The 15,650-nt window shown below is 37.2% G+C and overlaps 1 protein-coding gene across 1 annotated transcript in view; it reads left to right on the top strand.

Moving 5' to 3' along the window:
- The first annotated feature begins 6,111 nt into the window (after positions 1-6,111).
- The window catches only part of LOC149142359 (P-loop containing nucleoside triphosphate hydrolases superfamily protein), a 105,968-nt gene continuing 96,429 nt past the window's right edge, over positions 6,112-15,650 (top strand). The window contains exons 1-9 of the mRNA XM_089453022.1: positions 6,112-6,443; positions 6,531-6,889; positions 7,938-8,017; positions 8,218-8,269; positions 8,415-8,456; positions 8,660-8,738; positions 9,030-9,061; positions 9,152-9,220; positions 9,697-9,771. Of these exons, the coding sequence (XP_089309148.1) occupies positions 6,278-6,443; positions 6,531-6,889; positions 7,938-8,017; positions 8,218-8,269; positions 8,415-8,456; positions 8,660-8,738; positions 9,030-9,061; positions 9,152-9,220; positions 9,697-9,771 (954 nt within the window). The 5' untranslated portion in view covers positions 6,112-6,277. The remainder of the gene's footprint in view (positions 6,444-6,530; positions 6,890-7,937; positions 8,018-8,217; positions 8,270-8,414; positions 8,457-8,659; positions 8,739-9,029; positions 9,062-9,151; positions 9,221-9,696; positions 9,772-15,650) is intronic.

Raw genomic sequence — 15,650 nt, 5'->3', positions numbered from 1 at the left:
ATAGAACAGTCGAATATTATTAGCTCATAATAATATTTGGACTATAAACATTATCTTATCCTCTTGGAGCACTTCAGTTTGAGCTACAGATGTGGCACATGCAGCTGTCAGAAGGAAATACGCTTTTCTTATGGGTCAGTTGAGCTATTGCATGCAAGACTTCAGTTAGAACTCATGTGGTTGAGTTTCGGTGCAGTTGATTGTGGAGTTGATGGAGTTGTGTTCAGTTTGACTTGGTTGAACTAGTTGTATTTTAGTCTAACTAAAGAATACACTAGTGATGAGTTGTGTGAATTAAATATTAATTAATTCACTAATTATTAACTCATAATGCAACTGAAGAATACATCAATTAACTCAGTGCATGGACAGTTCAGTGGAGACAGGTGTTAGAGGTTGAGATTGCTATCAGTTGTGACTATAGTTGTGCATGAGATTTTGCACATGCATGGATTGAGTAATGCCAATGAGGATTGCGTGGTTCAGCCAAGGAAATACGAGTTTGCTTCAGCCATTCATCATTATTCTCTTGCAGGATTGCGTAGTGGAGGCAGGCAAACAATGGAGGAGATTTGAGGCATCAGATCTGAGCTAATTTGTGTGTAACAGGTGGAGATAGTACTGAGTACTTGTGAGGAGTATTGTACTATGTATTGTTACATGTTCTCAATCATTATAATATACAGATAGTTGGCGGTTTTCAGCTGTATGCTTTCCCCGGGTTATATGTTGTGTTAATGTGCGCATGCCATTGATGTTTCATTGTTTTTAATTCCGCAAAATTGATGATCAACGTAGAGGAGGTTATGTATTATGCATGTATTCCACAATAGTGTATAATTGGGATAATCTCTGTGAATAAGTGTCATATTATTCAAAATTTCTACATGAAGAAGATCCAACACTTTTGTGAGAAGTCATCAATAAAATTGACAAAATATTTGTGTCTAGTAGTGGAGGTGTCTAGAAAGGTCCACAGATATCATAGTGGATCCTTTCCAAGACTACATGTGCTTTGTTGTCCCGATCATGGAATGTGGATTTTATGTACTTCCCTAATGTACATCCTTTGCATACATCTTGTTGCTTAAGTGCTCCTTTGGGGAGGCCAGTGATTATTTGCTACATAACCTTCAAGGTGCCATGACGCAAATGGCCAAGTCTTATGTGCCAAAATTCACCAACATCATGATTCTGCACCTTCTCCGTCTTTTTGCATAACGCATCACAATCTTTCGCATCAAGCTTATATAGGTTCTTGACACGAACCCCAATTTGCTTCACTTGTCTCGTGGCTATGTCTCTCAGGAATTCCTTTCCTTTTTTGAAGATCAGATCATAACCATGATCTTCCAAAACTGCAACAGAGATCATATTTTTCTTTAGGCCCGGAATGAACATGACATCCTTTAGCCTGAAAGGGGAGCCCGACTCCCTTTAAAAGGTGACTATACCAATCCCGGTTGCGTTGTACTTTCTATCGTCCCCTAACTCAATGTGCATCTGCAAATCTTTCTCCTCTAGGTCACTGAAAAAGTCTCTACACCCTGTCATGTGGAATGATGCACTTGAGTCCAAGTACCACACGCTCCCCATCATTGTGTTGGCCATGCATGCGATAAGGGTAAAATTAAGCTCGAACTATGAAGCCAAGGCTTCACCCACTCCTCCTCCTAAGGTCTTCTCACTTGTGTTTTTGTGTGGACATTTTGTGGCATAGTGCCAGAATTCATGACAATGGAAACATTTAATTTTGGACAAATCTTTCTTCTTGCCCTCTTGGCTAGACTATGGTTTGGATTGAGATTTCTTCCCTTTTCCTTTCTTTCCCTTTCCAAACAATGCAATTTTTTCTTCATCCTCTCCCTTGGATGAAGTCCCATCTCTGGTATTCCACATTATTTCCTCTTGTACCAAATTAGACCATAAGCGTTCCTAATTTGGTAGTTTATCCCTCCCATTCACCGAATCTTGATGGCTATGCCAACTCTTTGGAAGGCCCAAAATGGCTAGGCTTACAAATTCATCCTCTACAACATTAACACCAACCCCACCAAGTTCATCATGACATTGTGTGAACCTACTCAGATACTGTGGAATAATGTCATTCTTCTGCATCTTGATATTTCAAAGTTTATCCTTGAGCGCCAACTTCCTATGGTCACTATTATTCTCGAACAATTCTGTTAGTGCTTTCCACATTGTGAATGGAGTTTCTTTCCCATGGAGATTTGAGACAATGTGATCCCGTACTCCCTCCAATATTATTCTCCTCGCCTTAGCTACATCTTTCTTCCACTAAGCAAGGTTCTGGGCATCAGATGCTTGTGGTTTTTCAACATCTGTCTTGATGTATTCTAGCAATCCATTGTCATCCAATACTGCCTCCATGCGATGAAATTAGAGGTGCCTTCCAAGGAATACTCTAGCCTCAACCCGTTGAAGGTCATCTTCTCAGCTCTGAAGAGATCCTGCTACACTGAATTGCAAATTCGATCCTCCTGATAAACAACTTTGAAATTCCTATTCTAATGTGAATCCTGCTCCAATACCATGTAGAAATTATGATGTAGATTTGCCACTGCTCATGAAGTTGTAATCAAAATCTCAAGACACAAACCTAATCTACTACTCTGCAGAAGTTAATTCATAATTTAGAATAAAAATTCCAGGCATGCAATAAGAAATAAAACTCATGCACACTATAGTTTTCCTGGGGAAAGCAATTTGCTAAAAACCCCAATGCTTGCTTGCATTAATATGATGAATAGAGATGTATTACAATTGCTTTGCTCAACTGAGCATAACCTGCAAGTGAATAACCTATCTCTCTGCTCATTGAGAAACTCTGACCCAAACTTAGTCAATTTCCGCCTCTGCTTGAACCCCTATTTCCTTGCACAATTCTCGAGAAATTAGGCCCCTATTTTTAGGAATTTCTCCAAAATGGTTTGCGCAATTCCCAAGGTTGATCATCTGAATGCATGCAACACTTGTACAATCAAGACTAATCTACAACTGATGTTACATTGCCTTGGAATCTCCACCATAGCTGGGGAACTCAATTTCTCTGCATGCACTAGTTATTTTGGGTTGATTGATAAGTTAACTGGATGATCACTGAGTTTGATTGAAGTCCCATTGCACAACTGACCTTCCACTAGTGCCTCCAACAGTTGGAACTAGTTTAACTGAAAATAACTTGAGATAATCGACTTTGATTGCTACAATTAACAATCACACATGCTTAACTGAACTCTAACTCCTCCAACTCGAATTTACTGAGTAAATTGGGTGACACAGGCCATGTCACATAAGTTAACTACATCCAAGTTGTCTGCTGATGTGTAAATTCAAATTTTCTCAATTTAATCAAGGCAAAATCAAATTGAGAATTTCTTGTTGCATTTTTCAATAGACTACTATTAGTTTAGCTTTGATTTATGCAAAACTTAATGTTAAAATTTAGAAATAAATAATGTATTTCTTATTATAATTAAAAAAATTAATTTGTAAATACTTGATTGGACAAAAAATTTGATGTCTTATTTCATCCTTAATGCCATATATCCCTCTTTCATCGATAAACTCTGTTAACTCTGAGAAGTCACATATGCCATCATGCTTTACAATTTGGCATCATATCATATTTATAGGTATTGAATGATAGTCTATGCAATCTTTTGATTTTTTGCACATAAGATCACATCCTACTTCTTGGAGAAAGGGCTGATATCCTATAATTACCCAAAAAGAAATATTGTTATGAAGGATGTGTGACACATCTATTTGGTCGAGTTCTTTGATGGAGCTACTTTTTCAGGGATATGTGGAAGTGGGATGATGATATTTATGAGACTTGATGATTTATATAAGTTTAAATGGTGCAGTGGTTTTGGCACCAACACTAGGGTAGAGCTCCTTGCATTTTGGGGCATCCTCTACTGTGCTAGGTGGCCGAAGATCGACGAAATTTACATTTTTGGCGACTCAAAGTCAATCATTGATTAAGCCAATAAAAAATCTACTTTATAGGCACCAACTCTCTCTCATTGGGTGGAAAGGACTAGTTCTTTATTTTGTTCATTTCTCAGGGTTACAGTCTCCCAAATATATAGAGAATAAAATGAGGATGCAAACATACTATCAAAAGAAGGATGCACGACATCTGTGGATATGATACATTTCCAGGCATATTGCAAAGGCACTCTTATGCAGGATGGTCAACTGAATATATGAGGGTTTCATGTAGTTTATATTTTTTTGGTTCACTCTCCGTTGTTTTGGATCATTGTCTAGGTATGAGTAGGGAAGAACATGGTATTTTGCAACACAAACACTGGGCATTTCTGTTTTTATTGCACATTTTCTGGTTGTTTTGCTGCCCGACGATTATCATTTTGCATACATTTTTGGAAAAGAGGAGAATTAGTCCCTTTCGGTGGGTAATCAAGCAAACTTCAGGTAGCCAGATACTACTCCATGTTGGAGCTTGTTTACGAATTTGACTGTAGTTGAAGCATTAGGAATATGAATGATATGTGCATTTAATCACCTTTGTTGTTGTAGGAGATCGATTGAGGATTTAATGTCTACATAGGACTCTATTACTGCTCCTATCCATTTGGAGAATGTAAGACTAGATATCTAGTCAAGTGTGGTAAGAGTACACTATGTTGCCTGTATGAGACAGATGCGACAATATAGTCAACTGTATTTTTGCAATTTTTTTCAATTAAATGAAAATTTTGGTTTTTTCCTCTTAAAAAAAATCTTTTGATTTTTTGCACAACAAAATCTAGATGCAACTTTCTATGTTCCATCATTACCTTGATGGTCACAGTATTTCTTTAAACAGAGTTTATGTACGAGAATATTGAAGCTTTGAAGCTTTGGTTGCTGAGCAACGAAAACAACACATCTAAATAAATTCCAATGTTCTTATTGGTATCATATTTGACAATTTTTGTTTCACTTTTGTATATATATATATATATATAGGGGGAGGGAGTGCGTTGCATCTAACAACACTTGTTTTTTTATGTATATAAACATGTTTATTTTGGAACATGACTTCCATAATTTTAATTTAATTATCAATAATTATTAAGTGAATGGCACTTATGAGGTGTAGATGAATTGATTTGCGTGGGATTTAGTTCCCACTAGGTTATAGATTCAAACCTACCTCATGGGGAGGGGTTAATGATGGAAGCCACTTTGTGGGAATTAAACTATCTCAAGGGGTATCTAGGCTCGAGTGAGCCTCACACAGTCTTGGTGATAAGCATCCCACAGTGGGTTGATCATTCTTCTTCCGTCCAATAAACTAGCTAGCACTCGCCTAAGCTCAACCTAGTCACAAAAAAAAAATTATTAGGCAAATGACAGGTATTTAACTTCCATGGAACATTCTAAAATATCTTTATTAATAGTCACAGATGAAAGGTTGAGATTTATCTCAAAAGTAGTTATGCTCTTTATGCAATGTTAATTAAATTGTTTAATTAAAAAAATATCATATTAACACGTGTAATATGAACATGAGTTTGTAAGTTGGACATGTGGTAATAGTAAACCATGATATTGGCTAATAGTATTATAACAAAGCCTATTATTATTATTATTATCCATTTTTAAGGTCACTACCAAGATACCAAATTGGTGTAGGAGACCCCCTTAATTTGACTCCTAAGTCTACAAAGGCATATACATACTCTACCCCTTCTAGTTTTAAACCTGTAAGAAACACAGGCTCTTAACCATTAAGCCCACTCAAACTACTATTTATAAATTGAAAATCTCTACCTAAAAAAAGATAAATATATAAATATACATTAAGACAATATCACAAAACTCCGCTATAAAACCAACTTAGAATATTGAACAAAATTTTAATACTGTGGAATTTATTCATACAATGTTCGGTAAATTCCACACTGTTCGGAACGTACCATATTCTAGTGAAGTGAAATGCACGTAACGAACTAGACGTGGACTTATGTAACTTTTCAACTTGATGGCACACTGCTGTAAGATAGGTGGTACAATAGAATCCAAAACTACTGTAAGATAGGTGGTACAATAGAATCCAAAACTGGCCCAAGTTCAGAGTTTGGACGGGGATGGGGAGTCACCTCTGAGAGGATAAGTGGACATGAAGACAAAGAAAGGGAAATATGTGGCGTTCAGGCTATACTGCGCAATGTTATCTTATCATTTCAGACGATTACTGTATATTTCGCTCTCCATATCATTTTTTTGGTAATGGTTTAAGATGATCCAGTTACTGCGATTGGGCAATCCAAGTGCCCTTAATTTGAACCCCAAGGCCGACAATCGGGGTATCCAGCCCTTCAAATTCGTCCGAAATGTAGCGGACAACAAATTCGTGAACCGCGGGTTCACTACCGCGAGTTCGAGTTCAAGGGTGGTGGAATTTGGTAAGTTAATCATAACGGAAGGTTTATCCAATTGCGTGATGGCACCTGGAATGTAATTGAGACATGGGTATTCGTGTCAACTTGCAGGATCTGATAGGAAGCGCTGGCTAATGTCAGGGCAAATGTTAGCGATGGCATTACCGTCAAAGACTGCATCCTCTCCAATGGTATCCTCGGTGGCTGACCTTTATGAGTTCATATGCAGAGGCCCCCTGCTGGAAAAGATGGGGTCGAATCTCCAGGAGGTCGCTGATACTATTGACCGGTGGCTTGAGTGCGGGATCCAGCTCTGCCGCCTTCTCGGGTTTGATGAGCTTCTTCTGACAGAGGCGCAGAAGGTTAGGGTTTATCATTATTATGTACCAGTCTATTTATGGTGCGAGCGTGAGCTGTTGCAGCACAGGGCCAAGTTCAAAGATGACGCAGATGAAATTCCTCCCCTTGTGGTGTGTATTACTGCTAACTGGTTGTTAATTTTTAATTAGATTCTGATTGCTTTCTGTGAGAGAACCATTGCGCTAGTCTCCTGAAATAGAAGTTTGTTGAATTTCCTTGATTTGTCCAGTGTAAAAGAAAATTAAAAATGGAATGCCTCTTGCCAAGCAGTGGAAGCTCTGGTTGAATTTCTATCCATAGTTTGCAGACCTAAGGTGCTGCATTGGAGAACGGAGCCGAATTATAATATGTTTTGGTAGATATTGAATGAATCTGGTTCGACTCTTTAAAAACTTTGAACCTTTATGGTGAATATATGAAGGGAATATGTATCTATACTAATGTTTATTAAGTTCACTCGCTGAACCTTGATCTGAGTTCTAATCCTCGCACAGTTAAACAGAAGAGACGTTCCAGTTGGGGGTGGAAGGGAGAGAACATGTCTCTTGAAATATGAACATTGACGGTGTGGAATTCCTTGGATATAGGCTGCTTCCGAAGCTCGAAGTAAATGCAAATATTTCATAATTAAACCATTTCTTGAGTGCTTCCTTTTTGGGGGCCATAGCAACACATCTGCTTTTCCAACATACGCAGCCACAGTTGACAAAGAAATGATTCTGATTTCCTCCTTATATAAGAGATTCAACACCTTTTATGCTAAACTCTTAGGTAGCTTAACGATTCATGGGTTGCTTTATGTGATCCTATGCATATTCCTCCGGAAAGAAATTACGGTAATGCACTTAACGAACTACGAGAATCCATTGTGCTCAACCTTAGAGCAGTTTTCTTCTATAGAGCAGGGGGTTGAATCTGGCATCCCAAATTTAAGGTTAAGAAAGAAAACAAACAAACAACAGAATACGCAATAATACAGATGATTTGTTCTCAATTAGAGACTACTCTTTGGATATATGTTTCTTACCAAGGTCGAAGCAAGTGCAAATATTGTATAATTAAATCATGATTTCTTGACTGAATCATTGTAGGTCTTAATGTTTCACCCCAATTGATCTCATTTCAAACTGATAATTATCTTTTCTGTCTTCTCTCTAGTTTGGCATCAGTGCACCTCAGGGTAGTGGCAAGACAACTCTAGTGTATGCACTTGATTATCTCTTCAACGTAGCAGGCAGGTAACAAGAAATTTGAACTGTTCATTCCATTACTCCCTAACTGATGAGATTGGCACAGGGGAATTATGAGTATATATAAACGGTGGTCTTCATGGAAAGAAATTATTCATAGAGCTGACGTAGCATAACTTAATTTTAATTTTACCCTTCTGTGTTTTCAAAGTGATTTGATCTCTCGTGCGCTTGCTTTAATTATTCAGAAAGGCTGCCTCGATATCCATTGATGACTTCTATTTAACAGCAGCTGATCAGGTATGCTCTGCATATTGATGGATAGATCTGCTCATGCATGCTTTGTATTTCTGCAAATCTGTGCAGGCAGATGAAAAGCTTGCATCAAGAACAGCATTCAGTTTCAGTTGCATTTATTTTTGGCTTTTAATTGTTTTGAATACAGGCAAATCTCTCTGGTGAATATGCAGGAAATACCCTATTGGAGGTTTGAACTCAGGGCCTTTTTTCTTGTTACAATCTTCATAGAAGTAACGGTTTAGACTGTTTGATGTTTTAGCTTAATCACAGCCTTCAAAATATGCAGATCAATGCAAATGTTCAAATTACCAGTTAGGTGAATACCATTAATTTTCTCATTTTCAATATTAAGGAGGTTTAAATGATCCAAAAACTTTTGCATATTTCCAGTTACGGGGTAACGCTGGAAGCCATGATTTAGCATTTGGAACAGATACTTTAAAGAATCTGTGTAGCTTGACAAAAGAAGGCATGTCCTTTTCTTATTCTTGCTGCTATGGCTCTTCTTTCTTTGAGCTTCTTGTGCAAAATGAAAATCATAAGAAATTCGATCAAGAGTTGTATTTTAAACTTTGCCCGTGTCCTAGGAAAGCACTTGAACTGCAATTATTACTGTTAAACACTAAAGTTTGATGCCAAATTTCAGAAATTACAAAATAATCAAAATTCTCATGTATCGAGTTATGTTTATTTTATACATACAAATTTTTAATTCTTTGATAATTGGTGTTGGCTTATTTTTGAACATGGGTTGTTTTAGGTGCAAAGGCCAAGATACCACGGTATGATAAGGTGGATCCTAGACCTGCTTTTTGAATGATTGGTAACATTCTCTCCACTAGAGTCATTAGTATAAAACTTTTTTGATTGGGTTATATGTAGTCAGCTTACAACGGGCGTGGGGACAGGGCAGATCCTTCTACATGGCCTGAAATTGAAGGGCCATTGGAGGTAGGGATTTTACTTGGCCAGTGACTGACATTTTTGAATAATTTATGGTATAAGGTTTTTCAGGTTAAACCACAGTTAATAGAAATTAACATAGTTAATTGATAGTTCCAGATTAATTGTAGAATGATAAATATCATATATTTTTGCTGAAACAATGTTCTAAAAGTACTATTCTGTAACGACTAATTTAATGTTGTAAATTATTATTTCTTGACCTTGATTAAAAATTGCGATCCTTGTATCAGTCGATTCTTACATTTGTTGCACTTCATATATTATAATTGTCTACTGGACTAGAGGGAAAATTTACATTCTGCTTTTGTGTAGAGATTCAGTAGAAGTTATAAATTGATTCTGTAAAAGAGTGAAAGGTGTATGATTATAACTATATCTTTTAAGCCTGAAAGAGCTTTTGTTGAAACTTATCTTAGAATGCAGTTTTTTTGTTTATTTGACTGCAAAGTGCGAACTTGTAGGTGATTTTGCTTGAAGGATGGATGCTTGGTTTTAAGCCACTATCAAGTGAAGTTGTGAAAGCTGTTGATCCACAGGTTAGCACCAAGACAAACACCTTCAAATAGGCAAACTCCATCTGTTTGTAGAAAATTGAAAAACCAGGAAAAAAATTTGTTATGGGAGTGGCACTTTATTCTTTGATTGATATCTATGTCTACAGTAGTAGTAGCTATATCTGTTATCACTGCACAATTTATTTGCATTTCTATTATCCATTATTCTAATAGTTATGTAATTTCTTTATGATTTTTTTTTCTTCTTTCTTTCTGGAGAAATATAGTTCCTCACTCACCTGTAGGCTTTCCATGTGAGGATGCTGGTACCTTGCCAGTCCCCTGCAGATTCCCACCCATCCCTGGTTTTCTGGATGGAGCCCCCTGCAGATTCCCACCCATACCCGGTTTTCTGGATGGAGGATGGTAGTAACTGCCAGCCAAAATACCCACTGGTAGTCCCAAGGGATTCAATCAGATTTGATCCCAAGACCACCACGAACTTTCACATAAGAGCATATACCAAATGAGCTAACTATTGTGGTTAAGTTCTTTATGAAATTGTACTCAAGAAAATTGTCATTGTTATTGAAGTGTAGTTGAATACACTCATGTAATGTTGAGAATATACTGTAGGATATTTTGGTGCTACTATAGATTCTTAGCAGTCTCCTGTGAGGACTTAGGTAATTGCTATACATCTCCAGAAAGGAAGCGAAGACACACATGTTATTTTCTTCCTTTCATTTCTGTTCCTTGCAATTTATTTTGTTAATCTCGTATTTGTCATATACACATCACCTGCATTCAGCGAGGTTGGTTTATGCAGTCACATTGGATCGGTAGCATGCACTATAACTTTAGTCTATAGGAGAAGCTGGGAATTTGGTTGTCATTTTAGTTGTGACTTTGTCTAGGTCTAATCTTTGACATTTGGCTTTGAGAGGTTGAATTGCTCTTTTGATCTGGAATGGATCATTATACAAATTTTCATCTACCTTTATACTTTCTGGGTGGAAAAATTGGAGAAATTGGCTTTCATTTTAGTGGCTGGTCCTCATTTGGAAATTTGGAGTCTGGAACTTTTTCAAGACATTTTGAGGCATTAAATGGCACCTTTTGGGGGATCAAAACTTTGCAAGCATAGCTCTTGAGTCTTAACCCCTTGACACTATTGTACACGCTAAGACCTGGTGCAAAAATTGCCTCAATTGTAGCTTGTATGCAGAAGTTATGCCTCCAGCAAGTTGACCTACCTTGTTGACCACCATGGTATATGTGGATGCCACATCAACCCCCATTGCTCATACATGTGGGCCTAACCATGTGTGAACTTTCAGGAAGATTCTAGAAGGTCCAAAACCTTATCACTAATTGAGGGTTGATGATGCAAAACTCTAACCTTAGACAACTATTGGGCTATGCTGAATATCAGGCTGCTAGGAAGAGAAAGGGTTCCATTCTTTAGCATTGTATTTGTTCCATAGTCGAGCAGAGCATCTGGGAGGGAGATTTGAGACAATAACAAAGGAGTAAGTAGATTCTGTAGTAGCCATTCAAGCCAAGTGTCATATGCAACTACATAGTAAGTACCCCTTTCTTTATATTTGCATATCACATTTGAAGAAAAGACCGCAGAGCATATGCCTCCCCTAGTTCGGTTTTTTCTTGTTACGGGTTTCCTAGGATACATCGTGTGTTCATTTGTTGGATGATTTGTACATTTGCTTGCTCTTTCATTTTCATATATCAATTATTTTCAATAAGAGCAGAAAAAATAAAGAAGAGTCAACCATTTACAGTCCTACATCTACACCTCTTACTTGGTCATCAGATCTCTATGTCTAGGAACTGATGAAGGCCAGGGCAAGGCTGGTAATTTTGGAAGCCAAAGAACAGGAAATGGACCATAAATTCTCAGAGATTACACTTGCAAATTGATCTTTAATTGAAGGTAATAGGATTCTAAAAGAGAAAGTAACAATGCTACAAGAGGCTTTAGAGATAGGAAAACAAGAATGGGAAAACATGAAGACAACATGGCAAACCATGAAAGAATCAATGGCAGCAAACAAGGAAGTGATTATCTCTAAAGCAACTCAGGTGGATTGGCACAAACACATTCAATTAATCAGCAGATTCATATTTATTATTATTAAAAGATAGAAGATGATTACAATTTGTGAGAAGCCCCTGGCTTTATACTGCCTTGGGTGTCTCTTGGTGAAGGGGCATGATCTTTGATCTTACCCTTTGCCTATTAACTACTAATTAATTAAATTTTTTATATAACATTGCCTTCCTCTCAAAAAATGCTTTGTCCTCAAAGCATACGTAACCATAGATGTTGTTGACGAAATGCTTCAGTCTCCCAAGAAGCTTCTTCTTCTGGTAAGTCCTTCCACTTGATCAAGTATTCCTTGATTACACGAGATCAAAGCTTCTTTTCCTTGGTGGATATGATACCTTCTGGTTCTAAAATGACCCTTCCTTCATCATCTAAGGACGGAAGCATTGTTTGTGTTGATTGATGGTCACCCAGTGCCCTTTTAAGGCAGGATATATGGAAGACATTGTGAACTCGACTTTTATTCGGAAGGCTTAAACTATATGCAACTTGGCTGATCTTTTTGTTGATTTGGTATGGTCCATAGAACTTTGGTGCTAATTTATTTTTTCCTTTTTTTTCGCAATCTGATGAGTGTTGAAAAGAACTTTTCTTCCTTTACACCTTGGAATCTTTTAAAGAATGCATCCTTAAATTTTCTCCAACTAATAGCGATTGTCGTCTTCTTCCACCACATATACCAATTATATGCTTCGCCTTCCATTTTCATGGAAGCGTGTCTAATCTTTTCGTCATCATTGTCAATATCATAAATCTTGAAATATTCTTTTGCTTTATTTAGCCACGCAACACTGCATTTTTTGTTACCATCGAATTTGGGTAGCTCGATTTTTGCTCTTGGTTGATACGTCGCTAACGGTGGAGCGAAAAGAGGGTATTGATTGGTGAATGTATTCCAGAGCTGCTTATTTGAAAAAGTCGTGTTACTATTTCCTTGATGGTGCGTGGATGAATTTTTTGGGGACTCCGCTTTTTCATGAGAATTTGCTGAATTTGTTGAATCTGATGAATTGTGCTGTTGATTACCTTCATTATCTTGGAGTAGTTGTTTGGGTGTAACCTTCATCCTGTCACACAAAATGCTCAGCAATGACATTGTCTGATTATGATTCATTTCGGATTTGATATGGTTCTGCCCGAGTTGTAGCTCTGTTTGATTTGTGGTATCCTGAAGCTTCTTGATATTGCCGGAATGTCCGATAACCTTACTCTTGAGATCAACTAACTTTAGGTTGAAATCAATGGAGTGGCTAGTAATCCTATTCTCAAGATCAATCACTTTTTTGCTGAAATCGGTCATTGTCATCGACGACATTGAACAGGTTTGTAGGGGTGTATATTTGTCTATTAGCGTTTAATTTGAACTAATTTTTTTTTAAATAATTAAATTTAATTGATTAATTTAATATTATAACATATAGTTATTATTATTATTATTATTATTATTTAAATTAAATCAATTAATTTAATTATATAACATATGGTTTTTTTTTGTTTTATTTAAATTAAATTAATTAATTTAATTACATAACATATATATTTTTTTTAAACTATATATATATTTTAACTATATAGTTATAAACAATATAATTTAATAGTTATAAAGTTTTTATGACTATATAGCTATAACTTTATATAGTTATAAATTTAATAAAATTAAAAGGAATGACTCAATGCTTGATTGGGAATCACGGGGTCGAAACACGACGGTCGAACAGGGGTTGGAACACGACGGACGATGGGGTTGAAGTAGACATAGCAACCGGCAGAGATATCGGGAGGAGGGTGATGGAGTCAGAGCCTATCATACAGTGGTGGAACAACAAAAGGAATGCGACAGGTGTGGGGCTGGGGATAGGGCTGCGGGGATGGGTGTGACGGGGGATGGTGATGGGACGGAGTGATGGTCAACGATTCTTGGGGAACGGAATGACGGACAGGGACAGGGTTACGTAGCGGACATGGTTGAGGACAAGGAGAAACAGATCGACAGAAAGCATCGGATCGATTAAGGACGGATGGTGAGTGAAACACGGAGCTTCCCACAGTGAGTGAAACCAGCACAGGGAGGATTTGATGCCTCTGATACCAGATGGCACAAACGCATTCAATTAATCAACAAATTCATATTTATTATTATTAAAAGATAGAAGATGATTACAATTTGTGGGAGGCCCCTGGCTTTACACTGCCTTGGGTGCCTCTTGGTGAATGGGCAAAGATCATGCCCTTTGCCTAATCACTACTAAACAGGTGGTCATTTCCGAAAAAAGGCAAAAGAGATCAAGAGGACAAACATTCCAAAAGAAATCAGAACTAGAGCTGAGGACACTAATGGTTACATAAGGATGGAGGAAAACGATGTAAGTGCTCATAGAGCACATGAAAGAGAACACAAAGACAAAAAAGATAGGGAAACAAACTTTATTATAAGAGGAATAAGAGACTATGGAAAAAATGAAAGCACTCTCAATTTGACAAGAGACTTTTTGAAAGAGAAATTGCATTGGAGAGGGCAAATTTGTCAAGCAAGAAGGGTGGGAAAAATATTTGAAGAGAGGTCTCGACCCATAAAAGTTATCATAGCAAGTGTGCAAGACAAACACTATCTCTTAAGCAAAAATAAACTCTTGAAAGGCTCACACTTATTCTTAGATGAAGATCTAACTAGCAAACAACAAGAGGAGAGAAGAGAAGAAATGGAGAAAATTAGAGCAGCAAGAAACGAAGGGAAAAGAGCATGGTTGTATAATGGTAAAGTGGTTATTGCAAGGTTTGGGCCTAATTGCAAAGCAGGATAGAAATTTGGCAGTAAAGGCAAAACAGTTAATTCTATAATAGGGAGGAAAACAACAGGATCAACATGGATGAAAAGGGGTGAAGTCTCAAATTTGTGTCTTGTGTGCCAAGCCGCGTAGCAATCAACTTCTACCCAGGTCTACCTAAGTCTAGTTTGTTGGAACTATAGAGGCTACCATTGGAGGAGGGGACTTGGGATAGGGCCTATTGCAGAAGGTAGAGACATAATTTGTCTCACAGAAGCTCATGAACATGATGGTTGTAAAACTCCTATGTTTGATGGTTATTTGAAATTAGCAATTTGGAACGAAGATACAAATAAATAATATTTATGGGTCAAAATAACAGAGAATGAGAACCACATAAGAATTGCAGCGTGCTATTTTGCACCTCAAGTCTCAAAAACTTACAAAAATAAGGGGCTAGATAGCAAAGACCCATATGCAACTTTAAAGCAAGATATTGTTGTATATTCTCAATAGGGAGAAGTTCTTTTAGTGGGAGATTTCAATTCTAGAACAACAAATCAACAAGCTAATATGTTTTGTTGCAAAGAGGATTACAATCCTATCTAGCTCACTGAAGAGGAGAATCCCCAATGGTTGAGATGTTCAGAAGATGACAAAGTTAGCAATCATTTTGGAGAGGAGTTGCTCACATTGTGTGGTGCTTTCAACTTAATTATTTGCAATGGTCTAGATAAATGGAAAAGGTCTGGGAAGTTCACTTGCAACACATACAATGGGGCAAGTGTTGTTGACTACGTTATTTGTTCACAAAGCTTGATAGAAAGGATAGATGAAGTTAAGATTGGAGAGCATATGTGGGACTTAAAATCAGACCATAACCCAATTTATATAAAGCTATCTTGGTTAGAAGAAAGACATCATAAGAGGAAAACTCAATGTTCTCGACAATCGATATCAAGGGGCAAAATTCTTCTAACACAAGAAAATTGCATTATCTTCAAAACAATGTTGGAGAGATCAATTCA

Source organism: Pinus tabuliformis, chromosome X (assembly GCF_031772625.1).
Source record: "Pinus tabuliformis cultivar Carrire ecotype Pingquan chromosome X, CPIR1, whole genome shotgun sequence".
NCBI classification, from domain to species: Eukaryota; Viridiplantae; Streptophyta; class Pinopsida; order Pinales; family Pinaceae; genus Pinus; species Pinus tabuliformis.
The sequence above is the reverse complement of the archived record's forward strand: the minus strand, read 5'-3'. Positions and strand labels throughout refer to the sequence as shown.